Source organism: Neodiprion lecontei, chromosome 2, assembly GCF_021901455.1.
Source record: "Neodiprion lecontei isolate iyNeoLeco1 chromosome 2, iyNeoLeco1.1, whole genome shotgun sequence".
NCBI classification, from domain to species: Eukaryota; Metazoa; Arthropoda; class Insecta; order Hymenoptera; family Diprionidae; genus Neodiprion; species Neodiprion lecontei.
Genome location: NC_060261.1, coordinates 3,767,377 through 3,795,273, shown reverse-complemented (window position 1 = coordinate 3,795,273; position 27,897 = coordinate 3,767,377). Strand labels below are relative to the sequence as shown.

Sequence of the window (27,897 nt, the reverse complement as noted above, 5' to 3'; positions counted from 1 at the left end):
AGAATTATAAACCAAAATACTTAGAACCACCTTGCACATTTTTTTTCTCTTCGAAAACGACAAATTATACTAAGAAGCATACGTCTAGCACGTCTAGCACGTCAAGATCCCGCCGTTAAATTGACGGTAAATGCTTACGATATCGGCGCTTCGATCGTTTGTTGATTCTCAATTGCTTATACGGGGACGCTATGGAGCACAAATCCCGCCAAACTCCATTGTCTTATCAACTCTCATATATTTAGTAACACTGGGTAGCCGTGGACTGAAGAGAGATATACCTACATCACTAACTACTTCGGGACCTACACATGCCACGGAGCAATATAGTGCGTGCCAAAATTAGTTGCCAGCGATAAAAACTCCCTGGGACAGAGGCGAAGTTACTCGAACTCGGCAGCGCAAAAAAAATAAAAGATTATTGACAGCGTGGGAGCTAATATCGGAACGCACTCATAATTCAGTTAAAGCTGTAGGGACTAGCGATATGCATCGTTCTTTTACATAAGTGCGTGCGTGTCAAAACTCACAGTCAAACACAGTCATCATGATCAAACTGTGAAATGTGTCGCAGCGCGTAACACTTCGTATTCATTCCTATTGTGTATTGAAGTTGTCACTTGGAAATATGAATAAGTAGATAAGAATACATGAAAGTAGAAATATCGTATAAAAGCTATCGAGTAGCAATCTATCGCTGCATACCGCGAAACGACGTTGAAAGAATCGAAAGAAACTAACGTTGTTCGTTTCTATAACCTGCGACGAACTTTCAACATCTGTCAAACGAACATACCGAGAGAATATCGGGAGTAAATTTTACACACAATGTTTGCCAGGAGTAGAGAAGTTCGACACATAGCGAGGGAAACACTTTTCGGAAGCTTGCGACGTTATACCAAAATGCAGACAGTTACTCTGCAAGAAGCTGCACTCGAAGAACGATGCATTCTAGTAGATAACCAAGATCGTCCTCTTGGAGAAGCTTCCAAGAGAGATTGCCATCGCGTTGGTCAAGACGGTAACATTCCTCTTCACAGAGCCTTCAGCGTATTTCTTTTCAATCAAAAAGGAGATTTGTTACTCCAAAAACGATCGGCAAACAAGGTGAGTTTCAGCTCTTGATTGATCAAATTTTTTCCAATCTCATTCACTTATTTAAACATTCTATAATCTGTTCATTTTTAATTTGTACTATCAATTTTTTTTCAGGTCACTTTTCCAGCGCATTATACGAACACATGCTGCAGTCATCCCTTGGCAGAGATACCTGAAGAAATGGAGGAAAGGAATGTAATGGGTATTCGAAAGGCTGCTCAACGCCGGCTTTCTTACGAATTGGGAATTCCTGTTAATCAGGTTGAGCCAAACGACTTCACATACCTCACCAGGATTCATTATCACGATATTGGGGATGGACACTGGGGCGAGCATGAGATAGATTACATATTATTTCTTCAAAAGGAGAACATAACTCTTGATCCTAATGCCGACGAGGTCAGTGAAGTTCGTTGGATCTCCAGGGGACAGATGCCAGAATTCTTGAAACTCATAGACTGTCCTCTCACTCCATGGTTCCGACTCATTCTTACTCATAAATTACCCCTGTGGTGGGACAATCTCCAGGCTCTTGAAAAGCTGCAGGATCATACTTGCATACAACGTTTTCAATAATATACTTCTGAAACATTTATGAATCTTTCACGAAGTTGAGCAAGTTTTGTATAAACCTTTGTAACCGTATATAATTCGCCGCACACGTTATTAAATTATCTAACATACGTTGAGTTAAATACCCAGTAAGTCCCTATGCTTTATATTATGTGTAATTAATAATTCTACTTAACAACAAGTGTAACATCACAGTTTTCTAATTGAAAAACAAGAGGCAATATAACAATTCTGTCCTAGACTGATGTACAAATTGTATTTTTATATGTAACATAAATAATCTGACTCTGTATAATAAAAAATGTCTCTATATTTAATAATGAAAAACATGTTTAAAAACCCATACCTCAGACCTAACTCCCAAGGCCAAGTTATGCAAGATAACGAACATTCTATTTCGTTTAAAATATACCTGTAATTAAAATACGATTGGGTAGAAAATTATCTATAAGCAATTCTGTCTGTTCTACTTGCGCGAAGTTGAAAAACATAAAATTTGATAAACAAATGTATAGTGTGTATACGGAAGTTTATGTCAATTATATAACTAAATTTTTAAGTTTCAAAGCTAAAAGCACGGCTAAAAGCTAGACTACCCTAGTTCCCTTTCAGCTTCTGTTTACATTTCGCAAGCCTTGAACTAGGGATATTTTTTAGTGTTGGCGGTCCTGCGGATAGTTGACGTGTCGTTCGTGGTGTCGTTACTTGCGTCGTGTGGTCTGCATTGCTTGCGTGTCGTGCGGGGACCGGTGTTTTGTGCGCGTATGGCGGTGTTGGTGATAGGTCTTGTATTCAGGTAAAATTTTCAAGAGTAAGAGAGTGATCGAGGTTGTTAAAAAATGCTGCCTTCGAAGGCGAACGCACCGCACGCGAAGAAAGTCCTGTTCCCCGACAAACAGCCGACTAATTCACGACAGGTGAAGAGTTCAACGCTAACTAATGCCGCGGGTCTAAGTTCGTTGATCACCTTTACTGTTCTGCTCCTCGCTTGGATATCGGGATTCGCATCCCGATTATTCGCTGTTATTCGTTTCGAGAGCATTATCCACGAGTTTGACCCATGGTACGTACAGCTTTATCTCATAATTTCCACTTTCTACCTATCCCACTTCACTAAATTCTCGTGAAACAGTCACCTCCCGATAACCAACTCGATATCAGGTTAGAGATATCCATATCAGTTATTATAGGGTGGTTTCAAGTAATTAAATTATTCTTCATTTCAACACCTCCTCACTCAGCAATTGTTCTTTCTTTCTTCACCAATCGAGTCAAATCAAACTTCTTATCGCCGTCCTTATCAGATCCTTTCACCACTTCGAATCTTTTGCCTGTACAACATTGGCTCAAAAACTATTCTTTATGCAAACCCCATATTCATTGTGAGTCATCTAATAAACATAGGAAATATTATTTGAAAAAATATTTTTTTCACATAGCATGCAGTTTTTTAATAAAATTTAACTTTCCTGTTCAAGGTTCAATTATCGAGCAACGGCGTACATGGTACAACATGGATTCTACAATTTTCTCAACTGGTTTGATGAAAGAGCATGGTATCCACTGGGTCGTATCGTTGGTGGGACGGTTTACCCAGGTCTCATGATAACATCTGGATCAATACACCACATTCTCCACTCTCTCAACATTCCTGTACACATAAGAGACATTTGCGTGTTTTTGGCACCAGTTTTCAGCGGCCTAACTGCCATTTCAACTTACTTCTTGACCAAAGAATTATGGAGCGCCGGAGCTGGTTTGTTTGCCGCTTGCTTTATAGCTATTGTTCCAGGATATATATCCAGGTCCGTAGCCGGCAGTTACGACAATGAGGGCATTGCGATATTTGCCTTGCAATTCACTTACTACCTTTGGGTAAAGTCGGTTAAGACCGGCTCGATATTTTGGGCTGTCCTCACTGCCCTATCCTACTTCTACATGGTGTCAGCCTGGGGAGGATATGTTTTTATCATAAACTTAATCCCACTTCACGTATTTGCACTGTTGGTCATGAATCGGTACAGCAATCGGCTTTTTACAAGTTATACAACATTCTACATTCTTGGTCTACTGCTCAGTATGCAAATACCATTCGTTGGATTTCAACCGATAAGAACTTCCGAACACATGGCTGCTGGAGGTGTGTTCGGTTTGCTGATCTTTGTCGCAGTTTTCAGGTAATACAATTGACAAGGAACTTCAAATTGCATCAGTATTGTCTTAGACAATAAAGACTAAACGCGATGATTTGGCACTAAAAAAACCGCTCATACTAATTATATGCTCCTCTTCCAGGTATCTTCGAACAATGTTAACCAAGTCTGAGATGAAGTACTTTGGTGGTTTTGTAACTCTCACAGCAGCAGCCCTTCTGCTCATTCTCGTCATTCTCACTTACTCAGGACTCGTTGCTCCCTGGAGCGGACGATTTTACTCCTTATGGGACACAGGATATGCTAAAATTCATATTCCCATAATTGCCTCCGTCTCCGAACATCAACCTACCACGTGGTTTAGCTTCTTCTTTGACCTGCATATTTTGGTTACCACCTTTCCCGTTGGATTGTGGTACTGTATCAAGCATATTAACGACGAGCGCGTTTTTGGTAAATTGGTGCAATTCTTCGCTTCTTGAATATATCTCATCAAAAATTAATCCCTCTGATCTGGGAGTGCAGAATATTTTAAATCTAATTCAAATTCCCTTTAATTTGTTACAGTGGTGCTATATGCTATAAGCGCTGTTTACTTTGCTGGTGTTATGGTTCGGTTGATGCTTACTCTGACGCCAGTCGTATGTATGTTGGCCGGAGTAGCTTTTAGCGGTTTACTGGAATTATTTTTAAAAGAGGAAGATAAAGATGGGAGTGATCGAGAAGGTGGAGAAGGAAGCGAGGAGGAGAGCGAAGAAGAAACAGAACGAAGCTCCCGACGTGCCTTATATGATGAAGCGGGAAAACTGCGGCGCATGAAACACGAGAGACCAAAAGGTTCAGGCGACGGTCTCGGAGCGAATCTCCGTAATGGTGTAGTCATTGGAATTTCGATGCTACTAATGATGTTCACTGTTCATTGTACCTGGGTGACGAGTAACGCATATTCTAGTCCTTCTATAGTTCTGGCATCCTACAGCAATGACGGCGGTCGATCAATACTCGACGATTTCAGAGAGGCATACTACTGGCTTGCCCAAAATACACCAAATGACGCAAGAGTAATGAGTTGGTGGGATTACGGCTATCAAATAGCGGGCATGGCCAATAGGTGAAAAGATTAATTTTGCTATTCGCTGTTCATATCTATGTACATTTTACATCACTCATTTCAAATTTATTGTTGTCAAAAATCGGTATTTATTAAATTCAATAATATTCACCAACAGGACAACACTTGTGGACAATAATACATGGAACAACTCGCACATAGCTTTAGTGGGCAAGGCAATGAGTTCGAATGAGAGTGCTGCTTACGATATAATGACATCGTTAGATGTAGATTATGTGCTGGTTATATTTGGTGGGATGATCGGTTACTCTGGCGATGACATAAATAAATTTTTATGGATGGTTCGTATAGCCGAGGGTGAACATCCGCAAGATATTAGAGAAAGCGACTACTTTACAGAGCGGGGTGAATTCAGAGTTGATTCAGAAGGCTCTCCTACTTTGCTCAATTCCCTTATGTACAAACTGAGTTATTATCGATTTGGAGAAGTCAAGATCGACTATCGTTCTCCCGCAGGCTTTGATCGTACTCGTAATGCGGAAATAGGCAACAAAAACTTTCAACTCACATATTTGGATGAGGCGTATACCACTGAGCATTGGCTTGTTAGGATTTACAGGTGATTATTCTATATTTGTGTGTACGTATGTTGAAACTTCCTCTACTATATTCATTCTACTCTGTATTGATATTTTTTTTGTTTTTCATCTACAGAGTGAAGAAACCAGAAGAGTTTAATCGACCCAGAATCCCAATAGCAGAGCGCACAATTAATCGAAGGACGAGTTCATTTCTCAGCAAAAAGGTGAGCATTATGTTTCGTAGGAACGTTTTCAGACATTTTTTGAGATGTCCGTCGTATCGTTTGGTTCACTGTAACAAATACACCACATGATCCAGAAGCGTAGTTGAAATTATGGGGGGGTGGAAATTGATGTTACAGACAGCGCGTCGCAAGAAGGGATTGATCAAGGGTCGACCCACCGTTGTGAAGGGGCAAAAACCGCAGAAAAAATCTACTACGTAACGCAATAACCATCTGCAGTTCTTCCCAAACGACTTTGGACGATAATTTCGAGAAAAAAAAGTAAAAAAAATAATTAAAAAAAAAAAAAGATACAAAAACAAAACCAACATCACCGTCCCCCTCACTTATTAGGAGTTTGAACACCTATCTATGCATAATTCTGACCTGTGGTGAACATGAGAAATGGAAGACTACTGTGTAACGCTAATTAAAAGAGAAAAAAAAACTCGAACGAGAGAGAAAGAGAAAGAGAGAACGCGAGAAAAAAGTACAGAATAAATTGTGGTGTAACTATTAATTAATGAACTCTTTTAATCACCTGTTACGAATTGTATTTATTTATACTTTCTAATGTAACATTGTAAATTCAACATCGAAGATTAATTTGCTTAGTCGTATCATGCCACCGACATGTTCTGTAAAAGAAATATACGAATTGAAAGTGGATGGATAAAACATACGTTTGATTTATTGACAATATCAAAAAACAACAACTAACCAACATAGAAGTTGGTATTTTCAATTAACACGAAACGATTGCAATTTCATCTGAATCCAGAAATGATGTCAACTTAGATTATTATGAATGAATAAAAATCTAATTCAATAGGATCCAGCTTTATTAACTGATTGAAGTATTATTTGCAAAATGCTTACCTCCAAAATACATTGATTTGAATTGTTTTCAGGCTGATTAGTATTTTCAATGTATTAGTGTTGTGTGCGTAAGGTGGCATGTTGCTGACTTTGTATTCACATATTGTATATGTATATATGTGTTCTTAGTTGGAAATATAATTGTGTTTGTGATAATGATACGTTCATACGACAGATGCGTGAGCGTGTATTTTGCCATTTCAATGGTTAGTAGTTCAGAAATACAATTAATTAAGATTATCTTTGTGTTAAACTTATTTCTCCCCAAAATTAATCATTACCTCTAACTGTTGTCTCTTTAAATGTACATAATATTGGAACATTTTTTTTTATCCAATAAAGATTGACGAGGTAAATATCGAGTTTCAATGCAATCAAATTAAAAATGACTCATCATTTTACACACTTAATTCCAATATTTTAGAATTGATATAATATCATACCATGGTTTTATTTCAAATTTTCACCTATTGAACTAGTGAACTCCGTTGTAAAAAGAAAACTCGAATTAGACAGTAGATCATACCATATTTTTACAAAAGACTGTATTAAAAAATTTGTGAGGCTGTTCTACAACCTTACATGAGAAATTTCTACTGATGGACTAAATCAAAATCGATGTTATTCGATGAGATCTAGTATTTTTATAGAATTCAATTAGAGGACATTTTAGTAACAAAATCAATGACTAGTGATTGAATAGAAATTTGGTAAAATTTCGTTTGTAACTCTTAGTAAACTGGATGTATGATATAACAGATAATGTTATTGAGTATGCAGTTCAGTCCAAGACTTTCAGAGATTTGGCTGTATTAAAATTTGACCAACAAATACGCAAGTCTTTTGATTTGACTTATTATCATGCTATTATGTCATTTTTCTGATAAACAACTGCATGCCATATTGTTATTACTACACAGTGAGTAAATATCACTGCACATACACAGATGAATTCACGATGGCATAGATATACGGATCTAAATGGTTATTCTGAAAATTATATCTCGGCACATTTTCGTCCGACGAATCTATTGCAAGATCTATATTCACAAAAACATTTACCATTAATTTTTCTAGTGTCCTTCGTAACAAAGTTGTAAATCGATAGGTTATGTTTCGCCAGCTGTCAAAATCAGCTGATTCGTTATTGGTATCACTGTAAGCTTATTGCAGAGTGAGCAATATTAAGAAAAAAATTTCTAGTCACTGCGTGAATGTTTTTCCTAGTTAAAAATATATTGAAAACACGTGCGTGACTCCCTGCTCAATAATGCTTGTGAATAAAATGTTTCCAACTTAAGTGAATTAAAAAACATAGTAAAAATGTAAAGTATTTAAATTCATGGATATCATAAATTATATAAGAATCATTCAAAGTATTAATAATAATTATAAACACGAGCACGGGTTGGCATAATGGTTAAACATTTGCAACCGGCGTTGAAATCCTAATATTATTTTATTAAGTCTGCATTTAACGTGTATGGTAGATAAAATTTGGAGGCCAGTCGTCGGCGGAAATAATGTTAACGAATAAGAATAAACCAAATGAATCGTAAATCGTAATAAAATAATGTAGTTTATTAATAATTTTGTTTTTTCCGCCCTTACAGGCGGAGCTCAGGGAATTTTAAGTCCGCATGGCGACTACTGTCAGCAGCGGCCATTTTGCTGCCTTCACATCTGACATGTCTTTCTAATGTTATTATCGATGCATACTGGGTTTTGTACTAATGCCTCTATAATTCTTATTAAAAATTGTGCATTCGGACTAAGTATCGAGTGTTTTTGATCATTTCATACGACGGAGGCGAGGCTCGAAGAAATCTGTTTGACTCACGACCTTGGCAAAGCGTACAGTAAATAAATATACCACACTCGAGTATCCAGTTAAATTATCCACATACATACACACACACACACACACACACGCACACACACCCGCAATATTTTGGAGCCTAAATTTTGATGAGTAAAAAGTAAAGGTGTTTTATAAACAGCGCCAAAGCTTTAACTTGGATCGATCATCCCTTAGTGTTAAAGTGCCTTGCATTTATAATTTGTATGAAGAAAGAAAAAAAAAGTGAACATAACCAAAAATCAGTGACCTGCCCCAACGTCAAATGTTTTAATCGAGATGTCAAGACAGAGGCAACTCTTAATTTTGGCTAAATAATGATTCCGTTTTTCTGTGCGCTTGATAATTTCCATTTATTCCGGTACCCAATCTTGTGTTTGTAAAAAACCAACCGACTCAATATCAAAGATACAAAATGTGTATTTGAACCGAAGAGAGATCGGCTAGGCTCATGTTTTCAAGTACTGTGATCACAGACTGAGCTGACCTTTGTTTAGTTACACTAAAGTATAAAATGCATAGCATGAAACTACCATAATTAATATTGGATATCCTCAGGGTCTAGAAAACTGAAGACAAGGAACAAAGATGTTGCATGGATCGGCGTGGATAGCCAATGCTGATAACGTGTTCGTTGTGCATACAGAAAGCGCTACACATACAGCGTAATCCAAGACCTAGCCCAAGGAGTACGGGTGAATTTTTTGATCATTTGGGGATGCAGGTGGAACGGAGGAAAGCAGACGAAGCATACGGCGAAGTTACCTCGCCTCCTGTGCTCAATCATGGACAATAAGTTGAAGTTTTCAGACCGGCTAAAGGCTCTGCTCAAAACTGAGGCTCGCCAAGAAGTGGATCCTTATGTATTTAACGAGCCAGAGCCGCTTACCGCCATAAACAGTAGGAATGTCAAGAACCAATCTTCCAAGAATTCCAAGCCCAGTCTAAACCATAAAATAGTTAAGAACAACAGGGCCAAAGGCAAATGTACAAGACAGAGGGTCAAACCTGAGTCCGGATCGGTAGCTGCCTCAAGAATAGTGAACAGAGACAAAGAATCCGAGGTCGACGTCGAGGGAACAGGACGGGGTCTCGAGCTCAGGTTTTCAAATTCTATTCAAAGGAAGCAGAGACACCTCGAAAACCTGCTTAGGTTGAAGCCGAAAAGACACAGACGAGACCACATGCTTCTCTACTATCCTAGAGCCGGAGACGAGATGTCAGACAGCGATTCGAGCGGGGATGAAACTGCAGTATATCAGCGTCACTGGTTCTCTGTCGAAAATACGAGCGGAGTGAATAGATCTGCCCGATTATCGCAGCTACGGTCTCATCTCAGACGACGATTGGCTCAGCTACAGAAAAGTAGACCTGAATCGGAGAGCCAGCTGCAGGAGAAGGCTCAGTGTTTGCTAGAGGCTGCTTGGAGAGATCCTGAGGCAACAGCCCGAGCCTTGTACGATTCGCCAGGGAGCAGTAAAGCGGTCGATAGTCCTCTTCTGGTCGGCACGTTGTGCGGTGTTGAAGGCTGCTGTCAGATATCATTACCGTGCACCCGCCACTGCTCGCGTCACATAATGATCAATGGGGATCAACTTCTCTTCGAGCATTGCACGGCAAAGTTTAGCGACAACACGCAGTGCTGTATACCGGTATTCGACGTCGCACACGAACTACCACTTTGCCCTGAACACGCGAGAAAAAGGGACAATTATCATCGCAAAGCTCAAGAGTCAAAACCGAAAAAAGCAAGGAAGAAACCGACATCTCCGACCATATCGAGACCGAAGCCTAAAGCCAGACCCAAGAAACGAAAGAGACCATCATGCAGTAGATCCGAGACTAAAAATTGCGGCGTTATTCAGGATCAGAATCATTACGTGAACCAGATCGGTACCAGCGATAATCACACAAAGACTTTGAACAATTTAAATGCTCCTCAAGGTACGTCGCACTCCTCGGGCCTCAATTTGGGCCTTGGTCTTGGGTCCCTTGGTCTTGGCACAGCGCTCAAGGCCGATCTCGGTGATCATGAAGTATTTGCCTCCCTCGACCCAGCCGAACATGATTTTGGCAACGTTCTCAATAACTTGCCCGCCGACGCGTTCAATGACTTATTTATTGGTAATACATGTTAATAAATAATACAACAAATGAAATCATTTCTTTCCGTTTATGCTATGTGTTCAAGTTACGTTTATTTCTAGAAACAGATTGCGTTTTATATATCTGAGAATCGGTTTTAATCTCATATTTATTTATCGGTATCGTCTCAAATTGCTTACAACAGTTTTGGTATTCATTTATACAGTTATCGGATCAAATATTTGAAGGGCTGTTAGAACGTCGTTTTCTGCTGATATCTTCGAGCAATTCTTTGAAATCATTTGAAATCACAATTTCACATTACTTAGTACGTACATTGCAACTTCAAAATAAGTAAATTAATCAAATGAAATGTGTCTTTTTTTTTTCCACTGCTGTGGCCAAAAACTTCAAGAACTGTCGAAGAATAGTGGTCCTCAAATAATCCTCTAATCATTCTGGACACGCATCACAATGGATATGAGAAAACTAGAATTCTTAGGAATTGTTATTGTAGTAGCCCGCATGTGTAGTCGAAGCAAGATTGGCAGTATAATGAAATAAAATGCTGCGGCCATTAGAAAAATGCGTAATGCTATGCATTATATGCTCGTTCTGCTATGATGATTTGAATGTGAGCAATGAATGCGTAAAAGAAGCAGGGATAAAAAAATCTAAGTTGTCGTTATTTTAACGATCTCATGAAGAGCATGCAGTCTATGTTTTCACTTTGGAAGTGCACGTAGGAAATTTAACAAAAAAAAAACGACAACATTCTTCAAACTCCCAGCTCTCGAATTGGCTGTTTCTAGTCTAACGTTAATTCTACCAAAATCTGAGCTAGAGCGAAGTGATTTTGAAGTGGTGCCTAAGTCAACTTATTCTTTAATATCGGTTCCTTAATGTACAACAAAATCGTCTTGTATAACTGCGACAAGAAATATACAGATAATTCGGAAAGATTTAATTTTATAAATTTAGGCACGGTAGGTTTGGGTGATTAAAGGTAATAAGAATGGTACATGCCTTTTCTGAAGCACAGTAGTAGTAAATACTGCGCCGAACGTCCCTGTTGTGTATATATAAATAAAGGTCAGATGGTATTTGATAAATACTCTCTCTCTCTCTTTCTCTCTCTCTTTCTTTCTTTCACTCACTTTTTACTCTCTGTGTTCTGTAGCGGATCATGGTGTAACTGCAACTCTCAATAGCTAATGTTAACTAATGGTAGAAAAAATATGTACAAAAATAAGAACCGTGTTGTCTGATAAAATTCCCGGCTATGTTTTGTTGCAGAGAGCAGAAACGGGGAGTACGAGCCTTCAAGAGAAGAGGAAGAAGAGCTGGAGCGGGCTTTGGAAGCAGTGGATAAGGATGTTCGCAATTTAGAGCGCATGGGTCAAAGTCACGGTCTTTTAGAGCCTGCTTTGCTTGCCCAGCTCATGTCCGACATTGCTTCGTAGCCCCCTCCACCCCTCGCACCTCATTAACGCAACCCTGAAATGATTAGGTTCGCCCGTGTTCCTTATAACGTAGAAAAAAATGCTGTTTGTGTCTGTGCTCGAAAAATGAAATATTGTACTACTAACTGTGGATGTATAGTTATTACAATTTCTGAATATTGTTAAAGAGTGGTATCTATATTGAATGAGTATAACGGCTCAGTCGGAGTAGTGCGAACAAGAGGATAGGTGTTTTATCATATTTTGAGGACGTTGAATTATACCCAATAAATACAATTAGTGATAAAAATTTCGTTACCAATCTTAAGTTTACTAAATTGATAATATTGTGGGAAATTTTTCATTCAAAATATGACTAAGACGCCCTTTTGTTCTCATTATACCTAATGGTTAATTGGTAAAGAGATATTTCCTAATTTTCCTTCTTTAGAAGTAATAATTCTTCATCTTATAATCATTATGGAATTGGATCAGCTGCACCGTTGCACAGGCACACGACTGAATTGATAAGAAGCGTACCTCATACACATAACACATCTGTTATATCAATCGTGATTCATACATCAAAATGTTATAATTAATAATATTAATATGAACGCATAACGATCGATATTTTCGCCAGATCCACGCTGTATTATATTCATCTAGACAATTATTAATTATTTGTTAGTTACAATTAAACAATAGCATAACAATGAGAAATTCAAATGGAGTTTCGAGTTGCAAAAACTGTGAATTGCAACCTTTGCAAACGTCCGCGCAAAGTCTTTATCACCCGTTTAAACGAAAGAACAGGTATTTCTTTTCTAGTTTCATTATTTCGAATGGGGATTAAACTTTCAGAATTGTTAGCTGGTCGCTATTTATTTATTGAAACACTGTAAATCAAATATTTGTGTAAATTATTTGATTAAAACTACACTGGCGCTATGTCAGGAAGTTTTTGTCAAAAAAAAAAAAAAAAAACAAAAAAGAAAAGTGTACAACAAATTGAATAAAATATCACAATTTTGAAAGATTGTCCCTCCAGATATGATTGCGGTAGTGCAACACCATAAGGTGTATCAAAATAAATTTGTTATACGAATTAAATATATGTTGCGTGCAAGCGAAACAAACAAGTAACCAGTGAGACTCCATATTGGAGGTTCAATACTGTTGTATCCTTACTGTTAACGGTTACTGCTATATTTAATTGTATAGTCGGCAGTTATATTATCATTAATGGGAAATAAGAAATGTCAAACGTGAACGTAGCACCATTGTCCGCTGCTCCTAATGTACCTATATGTTTATGTCTTGTAACATATTATAATTACTACTCTGATTAGGCAGTACCAATTATAATAAGCATATTTTTTACATCGCCTCGTAGCACTTAGTCATATCTTTCCCCATTTCACACATTTATTTTATACAAAGGAAAAAAAAAAAAAGAAGAGAAAGAAAAACTAACAGCGCATTTTCATAAAACTAATTCATTGTCTCCGCACATTAATAATCCCATTTCTGACTCATCAGTTCTATCATTCGTATGCTACAAAGTATGAAATTAATCTTTTTGCTTCAATAATTACCGACCATATTTTCATCAATTGATTTCAATGTACAAAAGAATTCGTTATTAACTGCTACAGAGGCTAATTATTCTGGTGCAAACTCAGGATCCGAACGTTACAATGACTCGATAGTAAAAATTTATAGTAATCCATGCCCTGATTGTGTCTAGATAAGCACGCAAGGCCAAAGTTTATGACTTTGAATAAGTAATGCAGAACCGCTGAAACTTTCAACCCTGCACGTGTTAGTCGAACGACAAAATCATCAGAAGACGAGACCATGATATTTTTCATACCGTTGAATTGAATCTTGAAAACATGATTATATCAAACTTATCGTAATCACGTTTACAATCATGCTTGTGATTTTGATGAGGCATTGATCTCTTGTAACTGAATGTCCTAAATTGACATTGACATATTTTTTATTGAAAACCAAAAACCGCTTATGAACTGTATACAATAATGATTGAATCTACCCTGTCTAAACATGAAAATTGATTTGATTTTTACAATAAAGAATTGCGTATGCTGTTATGGTAGATAATTCAACGAATTTAGATGTGAAAAAAATCACATTGTAAATTTGGAGCAAAAAAGAAGAAGAAAATAGCCAAGTTCATATCGATGTGGTATCAATGAGATTTTTAAAACTATTTTGAGTTATTGTTCGCTGGCTTCTATAGAGACTATATCGACGTAATTCTTATTGGAGCACTTCATAGCTCTGGCAATCCACTTTTTCCGCGCGACTTCTCTTGCTGCCTGACTACCCCCATATTTCACCGAGCCAGGTTCAACTGGATACTCGGCAATTAATTCCGGATCATCCCCAAACGTTGGCATACTTATAATTTCGTGCACCTCGTGTAATTGCTGAAAATATTAAGATTCTCCAGTTACGTTTCTCGTAGTAGCATCGAAATATGTACCTGAAAGCCACAGAGTCCTAACTCCAATTTTAATTAGTTGAATTGAACAATGGGACATTCGATCAAATTATGTATCAATTATACAGATAAGATTTTTTTATATCTTCATTCCCTGCAAACGATACAATGTTATTAATAACAAACGTTAAAAATGTTTATTTATTGTCCATACGTAAAATTGTATCACGATTCTCATCTTGTTTCGCGATTTATTTTTTCTTCAACTATGAAATTTATACTGAAATACGTAATCGTCACCTGATATTGGTTGATGAATTGAATGAACATGAATTAAGGAGCCTCGTAATTATATCGTACGACCTCTAGAGAATGAAAAATGTTTCCCAGAAATAACAACATAAAATGGTAAACGAAACCTTTGACGAAGTTACAATTGTATGCTATAACGTTGCAACATTTTGTTCAGTAATAATTTCAGCTTTTAATTTCTAATTCTTAAACGTGGATCTCTAAGTCACTGCCAAATACGATGAAAACAGTAATAGAATATTACCTGTTACAGTACCTATGCTAGTTTAGATTCGATAAAAATTCTTCATTCATTAAACAGTTTAATATTATAAGGTATTCATGTATAAATTATTCATCTAATTATGATTAATATGCATAGAAAAATAAATACGAGTAATTGGAAACAGGATTTCAACAAAGCTTCTTAGATCTCCCAACATGGAACTGAAAATGTGGAGTTAGAATTCTATGGATTTCACGACAAGTAAAATTTAAATCCATACTCTGTTTACCGTGACTAAAGCGAAACTGTGGAGTATGTAGTACATTTGAATGAAAATATAGCTGCGGATATTGGCAATTAGAGTGAAATCTACGTTTCGTATCAACTTACAATTCTCTTTTGGACTCCCTCAGAGTCCCTCTTTTCCCATTTCTCTTTTTCCAAGTCAACGCTCGTCCGATCATCTGGCTTATCTTCATCCACGTTCGTACGCATAAGCATCATATCATAATCCGAACGCGATTGACCTAAAATACCTACTTTGATTCCTAAGTTTTGCAGCTCCGTCTCATCTGCCAGTAAAGCTTTTTCTAAATACTCAATTCTCGGGTCATGTGTTTCAAAATACGGAATTCCTATAATTCGACACATATTTCACCATCATTTAAAAATTTTCACTCGATTGATATACAAAAAAAATAGAATTTTAAGTCAGCTCAACTAGATTCGTATTTTTAAGTTTATTTAGTTACGCGGATCAACGTTTCTCAGTTTTTGAGCTTCGCAAGTTCTGTCATATACAATGTGTACGCTATTTATTACCTATAGATAAGACACGATAGTCACAGCATGTGTTTATGATTTGATAAGGCAACGGCGAGTTTCTTAAGAGCTTCCTCTTAGCAGGTATTTTTGGCCCCTGCAAAACGCGAATCTCATCCTCAGACATAGTATCTGTAATTAAATTGCCGCACAATCGTTTTGCTGTGTTGAAAGAGTCTGTTCTGAACAATCGATGCATCTCTATTTCTGAAATACGAATATATACGATATTCATATTAGGTATCACGGATAGTAGAGAGCGCGACAAAATGCTTCATAAAATCTACCGCATGCAGTAAGCGTTGTTCAATTACAGGTCTTTACATTTGCAGGTCTATCTATGAAATTATATACAACAATTAATTTTACCATCAAGTTTTACTGTAAGAAACAAAAATTGAGAATCTCTAATCCGACTTTTTAAGATGGTACAATAACTGCAGAGAGAGAACTTCTTCGAAGAGAAGAACGTTTTTTATTGCAAAAAGTAGCAACCGACCAATGAGACATGAGTGTTTTCTCTGTAGAGCAATCCAGACGACTTTATGCGACATCCTGATTAGAGTTTCAAAAATTCTCAGATCTTTTTCTCCTTGCGATTGTCCAGACGGTTCGTCACTGGGTGATTTCTTATTAGCAACCATGTGATGGTACGGGAGACTGTCCTTGGCTCCAATTAATATATCGCAATATTCTCGACCGACCAGAGATCGTAAATTCTGCATTTCATCACTCTGCCTCAACTGTCCACCTGATGCTAGAGGATTTGGAGCTTTTCTTGCCGTAGCTGCTCGCTTCTGGCACAAATCTTCCCATACTTCTATGTAATGTTGGAAATAGATTATAAGAGACCTCAAAAATCGATCCACCACCGGCTCGTGGAAGAAGTTGATAAACTCTATACTGATCGGATTTATCACCAGGAATATCACGATATCTTTAATATCTTGAAGGGTAATCACATTTGGTTCGGTGGGGCCAACTTTTCTCATCAAGTTTCGCCTAAATTGCATCTGTTACAATATCATAAAATGAATTACCGGAGATCTAGCACAACAATTCAAGCAAAGTAAAAGTTTTGAGTAGCTCAAATAACGTGTTTCCTTTTAAGACCAGTTTGACAATTTTTACCTTATCGTCCGGACTTAAGGTTTCAGCAAATTTCAGTTCTAAATATGCATGTGGACAGTAGACATCGGATTTTTTCGACTTTTGAGGATGTTTTCTGTGACCATTGCCTACTTGTTCACTCTCTTGTTTCGGGGCTCTGCTATGATATTATCAATGTGCATAAAAATCGTAACAAAAATATATGCCATAGGCAAAATCGATGTAATTTGTACTAATAAAATCGTATCTTAACGTCGAGTCATTAGCGAATTTGTGAACTGGTTAGATGCTTTGAAAATATCGTACGATTTGGAAATTCATTTATTCTGACTAACAGTATTGAAGTTGCTGAATTCAATTTATTCAGAAGCTGGGCTAAGTAATGGTAAGTAATTTTACTTCCGAACAAACCCCAATAAATACAAGCAGTCGTTGCTTTCGTCCCATAAAAATCTTTTTTCACATGGAACACTCGCCTGCATAATAAATGTTTTTCATAAGTTCGAACCTAGTTAAAAATTAACATGAACGATAAATTATGTTTGAATGAAGCTAAAAAGAAAACATCAGACTGTAGCACATGAACTGCACTGGGTATTGATCAAATAATAATCGCCCTGAATTTGAACTATAGCACTATAATGTATTGTGTTTTATCGTGTGAAATGATACCTTACAAAGGTAAGTTTCATTCGTGGAATAATAGGGAAAAAAAATATAATATAATACTTTGAAAGACTAGGAAGGCTGATATGATTGTATATCCATCAAAGCCCCATGCTTCCTATAAAGCATATTCGTGTGAACTCTTAACGTTATAAAACAATATATAAACTCAAAATTCAGTTACTTTCAACTTTTCAAGATTTAGGCCTTGTAGAAAAATAAATTGAACCATAACATTAATTATTTGAGTACTTTAATTTTCATTTGCTCTGTCCTAAACCTGTAATAATTGAAGTAACTGAACTTTATCTTCACATTTTGCTGTATGAATATTATGAACTTCAACTTCATGTAATCGCAAGTGTTCATATAAAGCGAAAACAAATATTGAAACACGTTATTGGACATCAAATAATTTGGGAAATAAACATGAATACGAAATGAATAATCAAATATGTTTAGACTTAATACGTTTATTAACAATTACGGGATTCTCACAACAGACTAAATACGACTACTTTTAGATTCCCTAAGGTAAAACCCTGGCATTGTATCTAAGATAGATTTATCCTCAGGAAAAATGGGTTCTGCAGTATTTTTGTAATACTCCTCAGGCACTGTGAAGTTCTTTTTGTCAATTTGAAATAATCTACATCTTACTTTAACCTGTTCTTTTTTATTTATTGTAACGGTAATGTAAAAGTCTTTGCCCTCCATTGCTGGATTTGGTCCTGAAATTGGTTTATCGGGTAATGTTATAGATTCATCTTGCAGGTGAAATCCTGATCTGCGAAGCCATGTTCTGATATGCCATTTTTCCAACACCCATGGATTGGTGTTTGACATTAAAACAGGCAGCGTCCTAGTCGACAAAACATTAATCGTGCGTTCTACATAAGGACTGCTATATCGGCTGACTTGATCATCTGCAGCCGCCTTAGTCTTATCAATATTTTCCGGAGTTGCATACGTCGCTAATCTTGGCAACAAAAGCTTAGTATAACCTTTGTTACGTGGAACCGTAACTAGGTCTCCTTTGTTGCCCAGGCCTTCGACGTACGATGTTAAAATCAATTGCAAATCTGGTTTCTTGCGCACATTGGTATCCTCGACAAGCTCGTACACAAAGTGTCTTCCTCTGAGGACTTTCGATGGACCATTTTTCTTCGCGAGGCCAGGAGGTGTTCGCCTCTTCAGTATAAATGTGTTCTGAAGAAATGACAATTTCACATACATGTTACATATGCGTAGTGTGAACAAATCGAACGTGCGAGGTTACGACGCGCATTGCTTACCCGTGTTTGTTGTGATAAAAAACCATTATATGCGGCCAAAAATGGGGAAGACAGGTACTGAAGATTCTTTGACAGGTTTACCGAATTATTCCACATTTTTTATATTAAATTCCCTCAACGAGAGAGGGCCCAATTTATTGAAAATCAACTTTAGGTGCCTAACTACCCGGTATAGTGAATAATATTATAGATATTATAGATGAAATTGAACAACAACTGTTACCGACGGAACGGACAGTATCTGCAGAGCCTGCACCACTGATCACTAATACGGACTAGACAAGCTTCTGGGACTATTGCCTCTCCATCATCGTTTTAACTGTTTTGTTTTAATTTTACAGATAATTAGGGGTCTGTTAAAAGTTGGGCAAGCGCTATTAAACACCAACAAACGATCATAAAACGATTCCGCACAAGCAGAATTAAATTCGATCTCAAAATACAATTGTGAGGTGCTGACGTCGCTTGAACTTCTTAGCCGAATTTGTTTTATTAATAACGACTCAACTATTGACTATCAAACGTCGGGAACTTACTGTCAAACACTAGCAAACGATAAAAAAATAAATCGATTCATTTGGGTGTTAATGAGGAGCAAAATATGTGGAGATTTTATCCCGTCATAATCCTGTCGAATGAGTCGATAAGTGCAGGAAAATAAAATTATCCTCAGAGCCATTTGGCGAAGCATTTCGGATTCGCTGAAAAGGTTTATCTGGGGTCTGCCGTCTTTGCAAATATCTCTGCTCAACGCCCAAACAAATATCACTATATACAATTGTGTTTTATAAATAGAATAGTAGTGCCCAGTAGTGCCTAGACTGATTAATTGGGCAGTCAGTAAAAATTATACAAGCGGGGAATAACGTAAATCGTCTTGATTGTTTTTGTTTTTTATTTTTGTTATTGATCTTGATACGAATTTCCATAAATTATATAATAAAAAAAAAGATAAGGATTATGACTCAAGGCCACCCAAGGTGATTTGAATTGTGCCACGCGAACGGCAGTACGATCGCCACCGACAACCAGAAATGCATTACACATTTCCGGTTTATTACGGTCAATTCGTGGATCTACTTTTTGGGTGGAAAAAAAGTATATTTTCAAAAGTAATTGGTTAAAAACAAAAAAATCCAAAGAAAAAAAATCACACCAAACTGTGCGGGAAATTCGGAGAATTCCTGTACTTTGAAAAATTTCACATTACGGAAATGCGGTAGGCCTTCGAGGAGTAATACATCTAGCTGTTATAACCTTGTTACATTGGGGACATCTTACCATCTGTTTCCACCAAAAAAGTTGTCAACTCTGTGTCTATTTTGAGATACGAATTATTCGAAGAATCTGATACATAGGTCACTGAATTGTGAATTTCAGTACGACTTTGATACTTCTGTAAATCGTACAGCCTGCCAAACTGATCCAGCATTACTTCTTATTACCATACATTATACACGCTGCACTGTATCTCTAACAATTTCATTGCAAGGTTCTCTGGCGCAAATATTAAACGTCGTAACTTTAATTCAAAGAATTCATCTTGTTATATTTAACGTCTACGTCTTGTCATCGTCTCTTGTAAAGAACCGTTAAAAGTCGTGTAAAATGACGACTTGAAATCTGGCTCATTCGATAGTTACAGATTCATAAAGCAACTGAACCCATATATAAATGAAAAGATTACAAAATTGTAACTGATCTGAGACAAGAAAGTATATTCCAATAGAGATAATTATAAAATTGTCTAACTGGAGCCAAAAATGTCAAAATCAGAAGATCACAACGACACAGACAACGCTTGCGTTGTATGTTTCAAGAATGTTGAGATTTACAGTATCGGAATGTGCGAACATCCAGTTTGTCACGACTGCAGTACTCGGATGAGAGTTTTATGTTGCCAGAACGAATGTCCTATATGCCGCCAAGACTTGCCAAAGGTTGTGTTTACCAGAGAAGTCAAGCCGTTTCGTCACTTGCGAAAAGGAAACCTTTTCGACAAAAGATACAACATTTATTTTGACGATGAAGGTATACAAGAGAGGTTCATCAAGCTGCTCGCGCATTCTTGTGACATTTGCAAAGAGAGACAAGTATTCAGCAACTTCAACAGCCTCAAGGATCACATGAGGAGACTTCATGAATTACACTATTGCGATCTGTGTGTTGATAATTTGAAGGTATCGTTCCCAATCAATCTTTCGCATTCAAACATTGTCTACAATAATTGCAGAAAATTACATTTAGTCGTATCCTTAAAAATTGACTGCAAATTACTCGAAACTAAATTATACACCTACAAATTTCTATTCACAGATTTTCTCCCATGAGAGACGGTGCTATACAAGGTCAGACCTTGCCCAACATCGAAGGAAAGGAGACGTGGATGATAGAAGTCACAAGGGGCATCCTCTGTGCGAGTTTTGCGATCAGCGCTACATGGACAACGACGAGTTGTTCCGTCACTTACGAAGAGATCACTTGTATTGTCATTTCTGTGACGCGGATGGATTGCACCAATATTACAGTACTTACGATTATCTCAGAGATCACTTCAGGCTCGAGCATTTTCTGTGTGAGGAAGGTCCTTGCGCGGAAGAAAAATTCACCTGCGTATTTAGATCCGACATTGATTTGAAAGCACATAAGGCTAGCATTCACGGTAAACAATTGGGAAAAGCAGCTGCTAAACAGGCTCGGACTTTGGAGCTGGAATTCACTTTAGCACCACGAGGTGATAGCAGAAACAATCGAAGGATGCCGGGGATTTCGTCACTGACTAGAAATACCAGGGAACACAACAGTAACAGAGATTACAATAATCGGGAATATAACAACAGAGATTTTCAGCAGGAAGCTGGGGCAGTTGGTGGAGTTGATTATTTTCTGACCACAAATGAGCCAACCTATTTAAGGCAACCTTCTGTTGACTTTCAAAGCACTCAAGAGTTTCCTACGTTGGGCAACGCAACTCCGGTGGTTCCAAACCTAGGTCAGACAAAGAGTAGAGGAAACCTGACGATACGAAGCACAATGAGACCCACGACTTTGGATGTGACAGACGAAAACTTTCCTGCACTGGGTCCAGAGTCTTCTAGTGCTAGTGGAACTATTTCGAAAACTGTTAATTTGAGTGTCTCTAGCTCAAACAAGCTTGGTCCAAGTACACCACAACGCCAACAGAGCGCTACTTCAAACGTATCCATTCATGTTAATCATAAACCGAATGGTACTGTAACTACGAGAGTCTCGGGACCTAATATTAGGATTCGGCCCGCTCAACTGTCTCGAGATTCCGACTTTCCAGCATTGGGAAATCCTGAACCTAGTACAAACCTAAACACGGCACAATGGACAAAAGTTACCTGTACAAAGACACCGCATAACGTTGTTCCCAAGTCTAAAAAAGTTGCACCACCACCGCTGGCACCTTCGCCACCTATAGCATCCGGCAAAGATTTTCCGAGTCTCTCCAAGTCATCGAAATCCAATAAGCAATCAACTATTTCTGTTGTACCGTCCACACCTTCGTGGGTTCAACCACAGACATCCGAAACGAACAGTGCGAAGGCTACGAGTGATTGTACTAAAGGAAAGACCAAAAAGAAAAAAGCTAAGCAGATCACAAATAGTAGTAATTCTAGCGGCAATGAATCCAGCAGTTCAAAATCGAATTCAAATGCCTCAAATTTAAACAAAGATAAAGAATCATTTAAGAATGCCGAGGATGTTGTCAAAAAAGAAAACAGCGCATCGAAGAATTCGACTGATGAACCTAAGAAAGTTGAAGATGTTAAACGCGGTGGTGGAACTTCGAAAAGTAAAGCAGCATCGGCAATGGTGTCTGAGGAATTGAAGCAGAATGAAGAAGTGCCTCGGAAGGATAATGAGCAATCTAAAAAAGAGAAAAAGAAATCGAAAAATGTTTCGCAAATCAACGTTAGTTCCACGGACAACACATTCAACTCAGCAAGTTCAGTAAATGGGAATAGTAGTACAGTTAATGCTCAGCCAAATACAGTCCAGAGAAAACGTTCGGAGTTAAAAATTGATAGCCTAAAATCAACAAACAATAATACCAATTTTGAGGATTTTCCAGCCTTAGGATCTCTTCCAACCAGACCCCCAGGATTTACAGAACCTCCTCCAGGTTTTGGATCAGCTCCGCCACCTCCGCCAGGATTCTTTGTCACACTGAATAGTGTTCAACGTCCGCAAAGTAATGGCTTGACCTTCACAAATAGTTCGGGTCAAAGTTACTCCATTTTACCAAACAACGACAAGCAGCAAGATAAACACTACGAATATGTACCGCCTCCAGATTTTTCCAAGAGAAATAAAAATCTAGTTGCCAAGGTCAGCGAAGAACTTGGTGTTTCAGAAGCGATAGAAGAGTTTCGATATCTTAGCGGACTTTTCAGACAGGGTACTTGCAATGCTCAGGATTATTACAGTCGTTGTCGCGACTCGATGGGTATGTCAGCATTTGGAACAATATTTCCAGAACTTCTCGTTCTTTTGCCAGATATTAGCAAACAACAAGAATTATTCAAGATTCATAAAAAAGAATCTGGTTCAAAACTCAAAGGGTTAGATGCGTGTGCAACATGTGCCCAAGTTGTAAAAAGCGGCTCTGACTTGAGAGCTCACTTATCCAGCCATGCCCTGGAAAATCATTTTCCTGTTCTTGGAAAAGTAGCACCTATCCAACAAAGTAACAGTTGGGTGAGAAAATGAGTACATAATTCTCACATGTGCAAACATCGTAACAAACCTGTAGATTATTGTAAGATTGTTAAAAAAACGAATACCCATCCCTGCAGTTTATTTGATCTTAACGTGCACGCGAGTTTTGGATATCGCTAATTGTAGTCTATCGAAATTTTAACATCATAGATAAGATGCACTACTAAAATTTTATAAAATATTTATACCATAAAGATGAAAATGGTTAATGAAATATCGACAAACTTCACATTTTCTCACTTATTCTGGAAATACAGGGAGCCTACATTTAATTGGAAGTTCATTGACCATTGCGCCGATTTTAGCAATAACTATAAGAATTTCTTTACTAAGATATTAAAGAAGAGCTCAATCGACAACTATAGATGAAAAAAAAAAGAAAAAAGGAAATAGAAATACAAATATATGTGGACACTGCCAGTGAACACAATATATTATATCAGTACATTGTTAGCTATGTTCATCATCTATGAAATTAAGCATTTTTTTTTTTTTCATTCTAACTCGGTCAAGTTTTCGTTTTACTGCTGAATAATAACCAAAGTTTTGAGCAAAGAACGGAATACAATTTCTTTATATATTCATTTTTTTTTAACAAATGTTCATGTCATCACGTATGATTCGTAAGCTGTTGCTATGTATATATTAAATACTTATGAACGATGAGTTTTCCTATGTAATTATGTAATAATATATATAAATATATATATGTATGTATATATTTATATATATATATAGATATATATATAGATATATAAGGTAATTATTAGTAACATAGAAAAATAGGATAACACCAATATTAAGAATATTTGATACTTGATTGCCTAGTAGCCCTGTATCGAAATGTGTACCGTAAAAAGTTTTGTACAATAACGAAGTTATAAAATAAACGAGAATAAATCTTAAGACTTGAAATGATTTTCATAAAGTAAAGCGATATGATATTTCGTTATGAAAATTCATCATGAGAATTGGGATATTATTTTTTGATTTATTTATTATTCGCTTATCAACTAATTTCTTACAATACAAACCACTATTTTCAATGATGAATAGATCTTAGCAAGATATCTCACAATTTAAGTTCTTAGCTTATAACTATGAACATGACTAATCTTATAATTTTTTCGTTCTCTTCTTTTCTTCTTGTCAGCTTGACGTTACAAACAGTCTGTATTGTTGAAGGAGACACTGGTTGTGGCTTATTTAATTGCACAGCCATAGGGAAAATTAATCAAATTTATGCGTAAATATTACTTAAAACTATTTATTAGTAAAGCATGACTAAAACTTGAGTTGAGTTAAAATTTTTAATTTTCTAAGACTCTCGTTACTTCACATTTTCCATAAATATCAATTTCACAAAATAATACATTCTTTTTGGAAAAATGTGAAGATAGATAATACTAGAATTAGTGCAAAAGTTTTAAAAAATATTACAAGGGTGTTGAAGAATTGAAACGGAACTTTACCCCAAAATTTACATTTTTCAAAATTCATTTACATTAGCATTCTTCAAGGAATTGTACATTTGCTTTTTACATCTGGCGATTTGTTAGTACGACAATGAACACCCAAAATTTGGAGGCATTCACATTCCAAGAATATTAATTTTAAACAAAAGAATTTAGTTCAGATTCTGCCACGTAGGAATGAAATAATGAATCAATGTGAAAAGAAGGTAGTACAAATGTAAATGAAGACGAAGCGGTACAATTGCCGGTAACTACGATAACTTCAATTACTTTTCCCTACGCCAGTGATCCAATATAAGATAAACATTACAATTAATTGTTGGCGACGAATCACAAGCTGAAGATTCTATCACTTTTTAGCCAACTCATTGCTGAGCCAATCGAGCCCTTCGTAGAGTCCGTGTCCTTGGGTGGCGCAGGTGCTTTGAATGTACCAATGACGCCCTCGCAGGGCGTTAAGACCTAATTTGTCGGTGAGTTCGGCTGCCGACATGGCGTTGGGCAAATCCTGTTTGTTGGCAAAAACCAAAAGAACGGCGTCCCTCAGTTCGTCCTCTTGTAACATATTGGCTAGCTCTCGTTCTGCTTCAGCGATACGGTCTCTATCGCTGCTGTCTACGACGTAAATCAGTCCTTGCGTATTTTGAAAGTAGTGCCTCCAGAGGGGTCGGATTTTGTCCTGACCACCAACGTCCCACACCGTGAAGCAGATGTTTTTGTACTCTACCGTTTCAACATTGAAACCAATGGTGGGTATGGTCGTCACGATTTCACCCAGCTTAAGCTTGTAGAGGATGGTTGTTTTTCCGGCAGCGTCGAGACCGACCATCAATATACGCATCTGCTTTTTGCCAAATAGGCGTGTTAAGAGGCTACTTATGGTCAGGCCCATTTTCGTCGTTTGAAAAGAGGTGTCGACTCGGCCCAAACCTCAAAATAAATATGCGGTCCTTCGTTTCAACTGCGATCCGGCTTCCCTCGATTCTATTCTACGAATAATTCAATGACCGATGAGTTAGCTTCTCGTATGCACGAAGGGTTACGCTGATCGTTTATATTACACACGAATGTCTCTGCGTCAGATTCCACTATAGAGAAAAATCCACTGATACCGTTCTCAGTCGGAGCAAAACGCGTAGTAAACGTCACCGAAGAGTAACAAAAGTCACCGGAAATAGCTGGCAGAAATCGCCATACGTAATACGAACAAATCACACCGTAATAACGAATAATGTGATTTGATCTGTCGGTAAAATCGAAAAACTAATTAACATTTATATTAAACATTGATAAAATGTGCTCGGTAGCTGAATGGGTAATAATAAACATAAAAAAAAAAGAAAACAACAACAAAACTCATTAGACGTATGAGATAGGCAAAGGAACTTCGCGAGTCATTTTCACACCGCCATGTTTTATTAGCGGAAAATTTGAAATTCAATAGTCAGCACAACTTCGTATGACGCAGTGTACGTATGTGTTTTTCATTCCTTTTTTTACTATAGACATATTATTTTCAGCTTCAAAGTCAAATTTCATTCAACAAGTTCATCGGTATCTACGTGATTCGAAGTAAACATAACGTTCCAACGTTGAATTTATCTAGCAACAACAAGTTATATATATTGTATACATATGTTACGTACATTATTATACTTACGATTGTTTCAGCGTTATTCAAATGATCCATGGACGTATTAAAAATTGAGAGATGAAGGAAAAAATACTTTGACCGTGTTAAAGGTTCCCGTTCGAAGGCTAGTCATTGTAAATGACTAACCGTAAAATTTATTTGTACGTAAGTAACAAATATGATTAATCAATTGATACAACAATGTTGAGAAAAAAACAACAAACAAAAAGAAAAGAATGATACAAATTTGGTGTGACAAGAATAAATAAAACATAATAAAATAATAATAAAAGAAAAACACAAATAATAAAATTTGGCGGTCAAATTGGTAAGTATGTAAATAAAAGCGTATAATGTAACATTGTATAAATGTAAAAACCTGTTGCAGTGTACATATTTTGTATACTATAAAAGACAATAATTATATTCTATAAATGATTGTTATTAGACTGGCATCTTCAACGATTCTAACAATTCATAAATAAGATGCTCTTCAAAATAGCAGGAACGATCCTTAGATAATTGGGATATTTGGGAAGTCTTGGATGATGGATATGCATCTGTAAAAAAAAATAAAAAAATAAAAAATCCTGTTATACGATAAACGTGGTTATACACTAAACGATATGAGAGGGATGAAGAGAAAGAAAAAGAAACAAAGAAAAATATATATATATTTAAAGAAAAATCGGCCATCCATAAAATGAAACTTTATCAAATTAGGAAGAGGTAACAAAATCAGCAATAATTGTTCAAAAATTACACAACATTTGTGCAGAAATAGATATTTAGAAAACTTTTCTCTTCACATTTAGGACAACTTTTATTATTTACTGCTTTACTGGTCATAATATGTAATGTTATTACGTATAATATTATTAATATAGTAATAATCGTTATATATATAATATGTATGTACATATATTTATATAGATATATATGTATTTATAATAATAATAATAATAATAATATACCTTGGTAGATAATACACGTTTATTATATATAGTATGTTTTTTCTTAATATATGATATATATATATTTGTGTGTATACATATATATATATATATATATATATAAATATATATATATATATATATATATCATCAGGATGGTATAAATAATATTGTATTTGATAAAAGCACTTTTTGTTGCTTATATATTATCGATCCATGTTACTTACTAATTTTCATTACAGACT

The 27,897-nt window shown here is 36.6% G+C and overlaps 8 protein-coding genes and 1 long non-coding RNA gene across 21 annotated transcripts in view; 5 read left to right on the top strand and 4 right to left on the bottom strand.

Annotated features, from left to right (window-relative positions):
* The first annotated feature begins 263 nt into the window (after positions 1-263).
* On the top strand, positions 264-1,988 carry LOC107218106 (isopentenyl-diphosphate Delta-isomerase 1). The gene is made up of 2 exons (XM_015655857.2): positions 264-1,107; positions 1,213-1,988. Exons 1-2 carry the CDS (start codon positions 829-831, stop codon positions 1,672-1,674), a joined length of 741 nt encoding a protein of 246 aa, XP_015511343.1. The 5' UTR covers positions 264-828; the 3' UTR covers positions 1,675-1,988.
* Positions 1,989-2,376: 388 nt separating this feature from the next.
* LOC107218121 (dolichyl-diphosphooligosaccharide--protein glycosyltransferase subunit STT3B) lies at positions 2,377-6,082 on the top strand. 2 transcript variants are annotated; one of them, XM_046731738.1, is made up of 7 exons: positions 2,377-2,734; positions 3,150-3,848; positions 3,967-4,277; positions 4,392-4,935; positions 5,054-5,515; positions 5,611-5,701; positions 5,805-6,082. In XM_046731738.1, the coding sequence occupies exons 1-7, from the start codon at positions 2,511-2,513 to the stop codon at positions 5,829-5,831; spliced, it is 2,358 nt and encodes a 785-aa protein (XP_046587694.1). In that variant the 5' UTR covers positions 2,377-2,510; the 3' UTR covers positions 5,832-6,082. The 2 variants fall into 2 exon arrangements, with proteins under 2 accessions (XP_046587694.1, XP_015511368.1); XM_015655882.2 differs by having other exon boundaries at positions 2,379-2,734; positions 5,840-6,082.
* A 1,736-nt stretch (positions 6,083-7,818) lies between these two features.
* LOC107218124 (INO80 complex subunit D) lies at positions 7,819-15,133 on the top strand. Of its 4 annotated transcripts, none has more exons than XM_015655892.2 (4): positions 7,819-7,905; positions 8,194-8,434; positions 8,997-10,562; positions 11,820-15,133. In XM_015655892.2, exons 3-4 carry the CDS (start codon positions 9,224-9,226, stop codon positions 11,984-11,986), a joined length of 1,506 nt encoding a protein of 501 aa, XP_015511378.1. In that variant the 5' UTR covers positions 7,819-7,905; positions 8,194-8,434; positions 8,997-9,223; the 3' UTR covers positions 11,987-15,133. The 4 variants fall into 4 exon arrangements, with proteins under 4 accessions (XP_015511378.1, XP_046587707.1, XP_046587705.1 ...); XM_046731751.1 differs by having other exon boundaries at positions 8,194-8,439; XM_046731749.1 differs by having other exon boundaries at positions 8,194-10,562.
* On the bottom strand, positions 13,848-17,968 carry LOC107218101. The gene is made up of 6 exons (XM_046731752.1): positions 17,296-17,968; positions 16,906-17,041; positions 16,274-16,787; positions 15,775-15,981; positions 15,343-15,587; positions 13,848-14,421 (listed from the first exon to the last, which is right to left on the bottom strand). The coding sequence occupies exons 1-6, from the start codon at positions 17,364-17,366 to the stop codon at positions 14,209-14,211; spliced, it is 1,386 nt and encodes a 461-aa protein (XP_046587708.1). The 5' UTR covers positions 17,367-17,968; the 3' UTR covers positions 13,848-14,208.
* Positions 17,969-18,007: 39 nt separating this feature from the next.
* LOC107218108 (39S ribosomal protein L9, mitochondrial) lies at positions 18,008-19,098 on the bottom strand. Its single transcript, XM_015655860.2, has 2 exons — positions 18,846-19,098; positions 18,008-18,759 (listed from the first exon to the last, which is right to left on the bottom strand). The coding sequence occupies exons 1-2, from the start codon at positions 18,939-18,941 to the stop codon at positions 18,055-18,057; spliced, it is 801 nt and encodes a 266-aa protein (XP_015511346.1). The 5' UTR covers positions 18,942-19,098; the 3' UTR covers positions 18,008-18,054.
* A 518-nt stretch (positions 19,099-19,616) lies between these two features.
* On the top strand, positions 19,617-24,965 carry LOC107218118 (E3 ubiquitin-protein ligase ZNF598). The gene is made up of 2 exons (XM_015655880.2): positions 19,617-21,025; positions 21,162-24,965. The coding sequence occupies exons 1-2, from the start codon at positions 20,609-20,611 to the stop codon at positions 23,580-23,582; spliced, it is 2,838 nt and encodes a 945-aa protein (XP_015511366.1). The 5' UTR covers positions 19,617-20,608; the 3' UTR covers positions 23,583-24,965.
* On the bottom strand, positions 24,563-26,378 carry LOC107218123 (ADP-ribosylation factor 2). Its single transcript, XM_015655891.2, has one exon. The coding sequence runs from the start codon at positions 25,956-25,958 to the stop codon at positions 25,416-25,418; it is 543 nt and encodes a 180-aa protein (XP_015511377.1). The 5' UTR covers positions 25,959-26,378; the 3' UTR covers positions 24,563-25,415.
* Positions 26,379-26,535: 157 nt separating this feature from the next.
* On the top strand, positions 26,536-27,220 carry LOC124292942. The gene is made up of 3 exons (XR_006902900.1): positions 26,536-26,638; positions 26,738-26,864; positions 27,148-27,220. It is a non-coding gene; the product is annotated as an uncharacterized LOC124292942 (long non-coding RNA).
* LOC107218111 (trinucleotide repeat-containing gene 6C protein) overlaps positions 26,956-27,897 on the bottom strand; it is a 47,313-nt gene continuing 46,371 nt past the window's right edge. For all 9 annotated transcript variants that reach the window (XM_046731730.1, XM_046731723.1, XM_046731729.1 and 6 more), the window contains one exon: positions 26,956-27,259. In XM_046731730.1, coding sequence (XP_046587686.1) covers positions 27,144-27,259 — 116 coding nt within the window. In that variant the 3' untranslated portion in view covers positions 26,956-27,143. The remainder of the gene's footprint in view (positions 27,260-27,897) is intronic.

Excerpts from the sequence above, each read along its gene's own strand:
- LOC107218106 (XM_015655857.2), top strand. The coding sequence starts at position 829 with ATGTTTGCCAGGAGTAGAGAAGTTCGACACATAGCGAGGGAAACACTT. Across the intron at positions 1,108-1,212 it reads AAAAACGATCGGCAAACAAG|GTCACTTTTCCAGCGCATTA; the intron begins GTGAGTTTCAGC and ends ATTTTTTTTCAG.
- LOC107218118 (XM_015655880.2), top strand. The coding sequence starts at position 20,609 with ATGTCAAAATCAGAAGATCACAACGACACAGACAACGCTTGCGTTGTA. Across the intron at positions 21,026-21,161 it reads TGTGTGTTGATAATTTGAAG|ATTTTCTCCCATGAGAGACG; the intron begins GTATCGTTCCCA and ends TTCTATTCACAG.
- LOC107218121 (XM_015655882.2), top strand. The coding sequence starts at position 2,511 with ATGCTGCCTTCGAAGGCGAACGCACCGCACGCGAAGAAAGTCCTGTTC. Across the intron at positions 2,735-3,149 it reads ATCCACGAGTTTGACCCATG|GTTCAATTATCGAGCAACGG; the intron begins GTACGTACAGCT and ends TTCCTGTTCAAG. Across the intron at positions 5,702-5,839 it reads GTTCATTTCTCAGCAAAAAG|ACAGCGCGTCGCAAGAAGGG; the intron begins GTGAGCATTATG and ends TTGATGTTACAG.
- LOC107218124 (XM_015655892.2), top strand. The coding sequence starts at position 9,224 with ATGGACAATAAGTTGAAGTTTTCAGACCGGCTAAAGGCTCTGCTCAAA. Across the intron at positions 10,563-11,819 it reads GTTCAATGACTTATTTATTG|AGAGCAGAAACGGGGAGTAC; the intron begins GTAATACATGTT and ends GTTTTGTTGCAG.
- LOC107218108 (XM_015655860.2), bottom strand. The coding sequence starts at position 18,941 with ATGTGGAATAATTCGGTAAACCTGTCAAAGAATCTTCAGTACCTGTCT. Across the intron at positions 18,760-18,845 it reads TTTTATCACAACAAACACGG|AACACATTTATACTGAAGAG; the intron begins GTAAGCAATGCG and ends TCATTTCTTCAG.
- LOC107218101 (XM_046731752.1), bottom strand. The coding sequence starts at position 17,366 with ATGCAGGCGAGTGTTCCATGTGAAAAAAGATTTTTATGGGACGAAAGC. Across the intron at positions 17,042-17,295 it reads GACTGCTTGTATTTATTGGG|AGCCCCGAAACAAGAGAGTG; the intron begins GTTTGTTCGGAA and ends ATATCATAGCAG. Across the intron at positions 15,588-15,774 it reads CTATCGTGTCTTATCTATAG|GAATTCCGTATTTTGAAACA; the intron begins GTAATAAATAGC and ends GTCGAATTATAG.
- LOC107218123 (XM_015655891.2), bottom strand. The coding sequence starts at position 25,958 with ATGGGCCTGACCATAAGTAGCCTCTTAACACGCCTATTTGGCAAAAAG.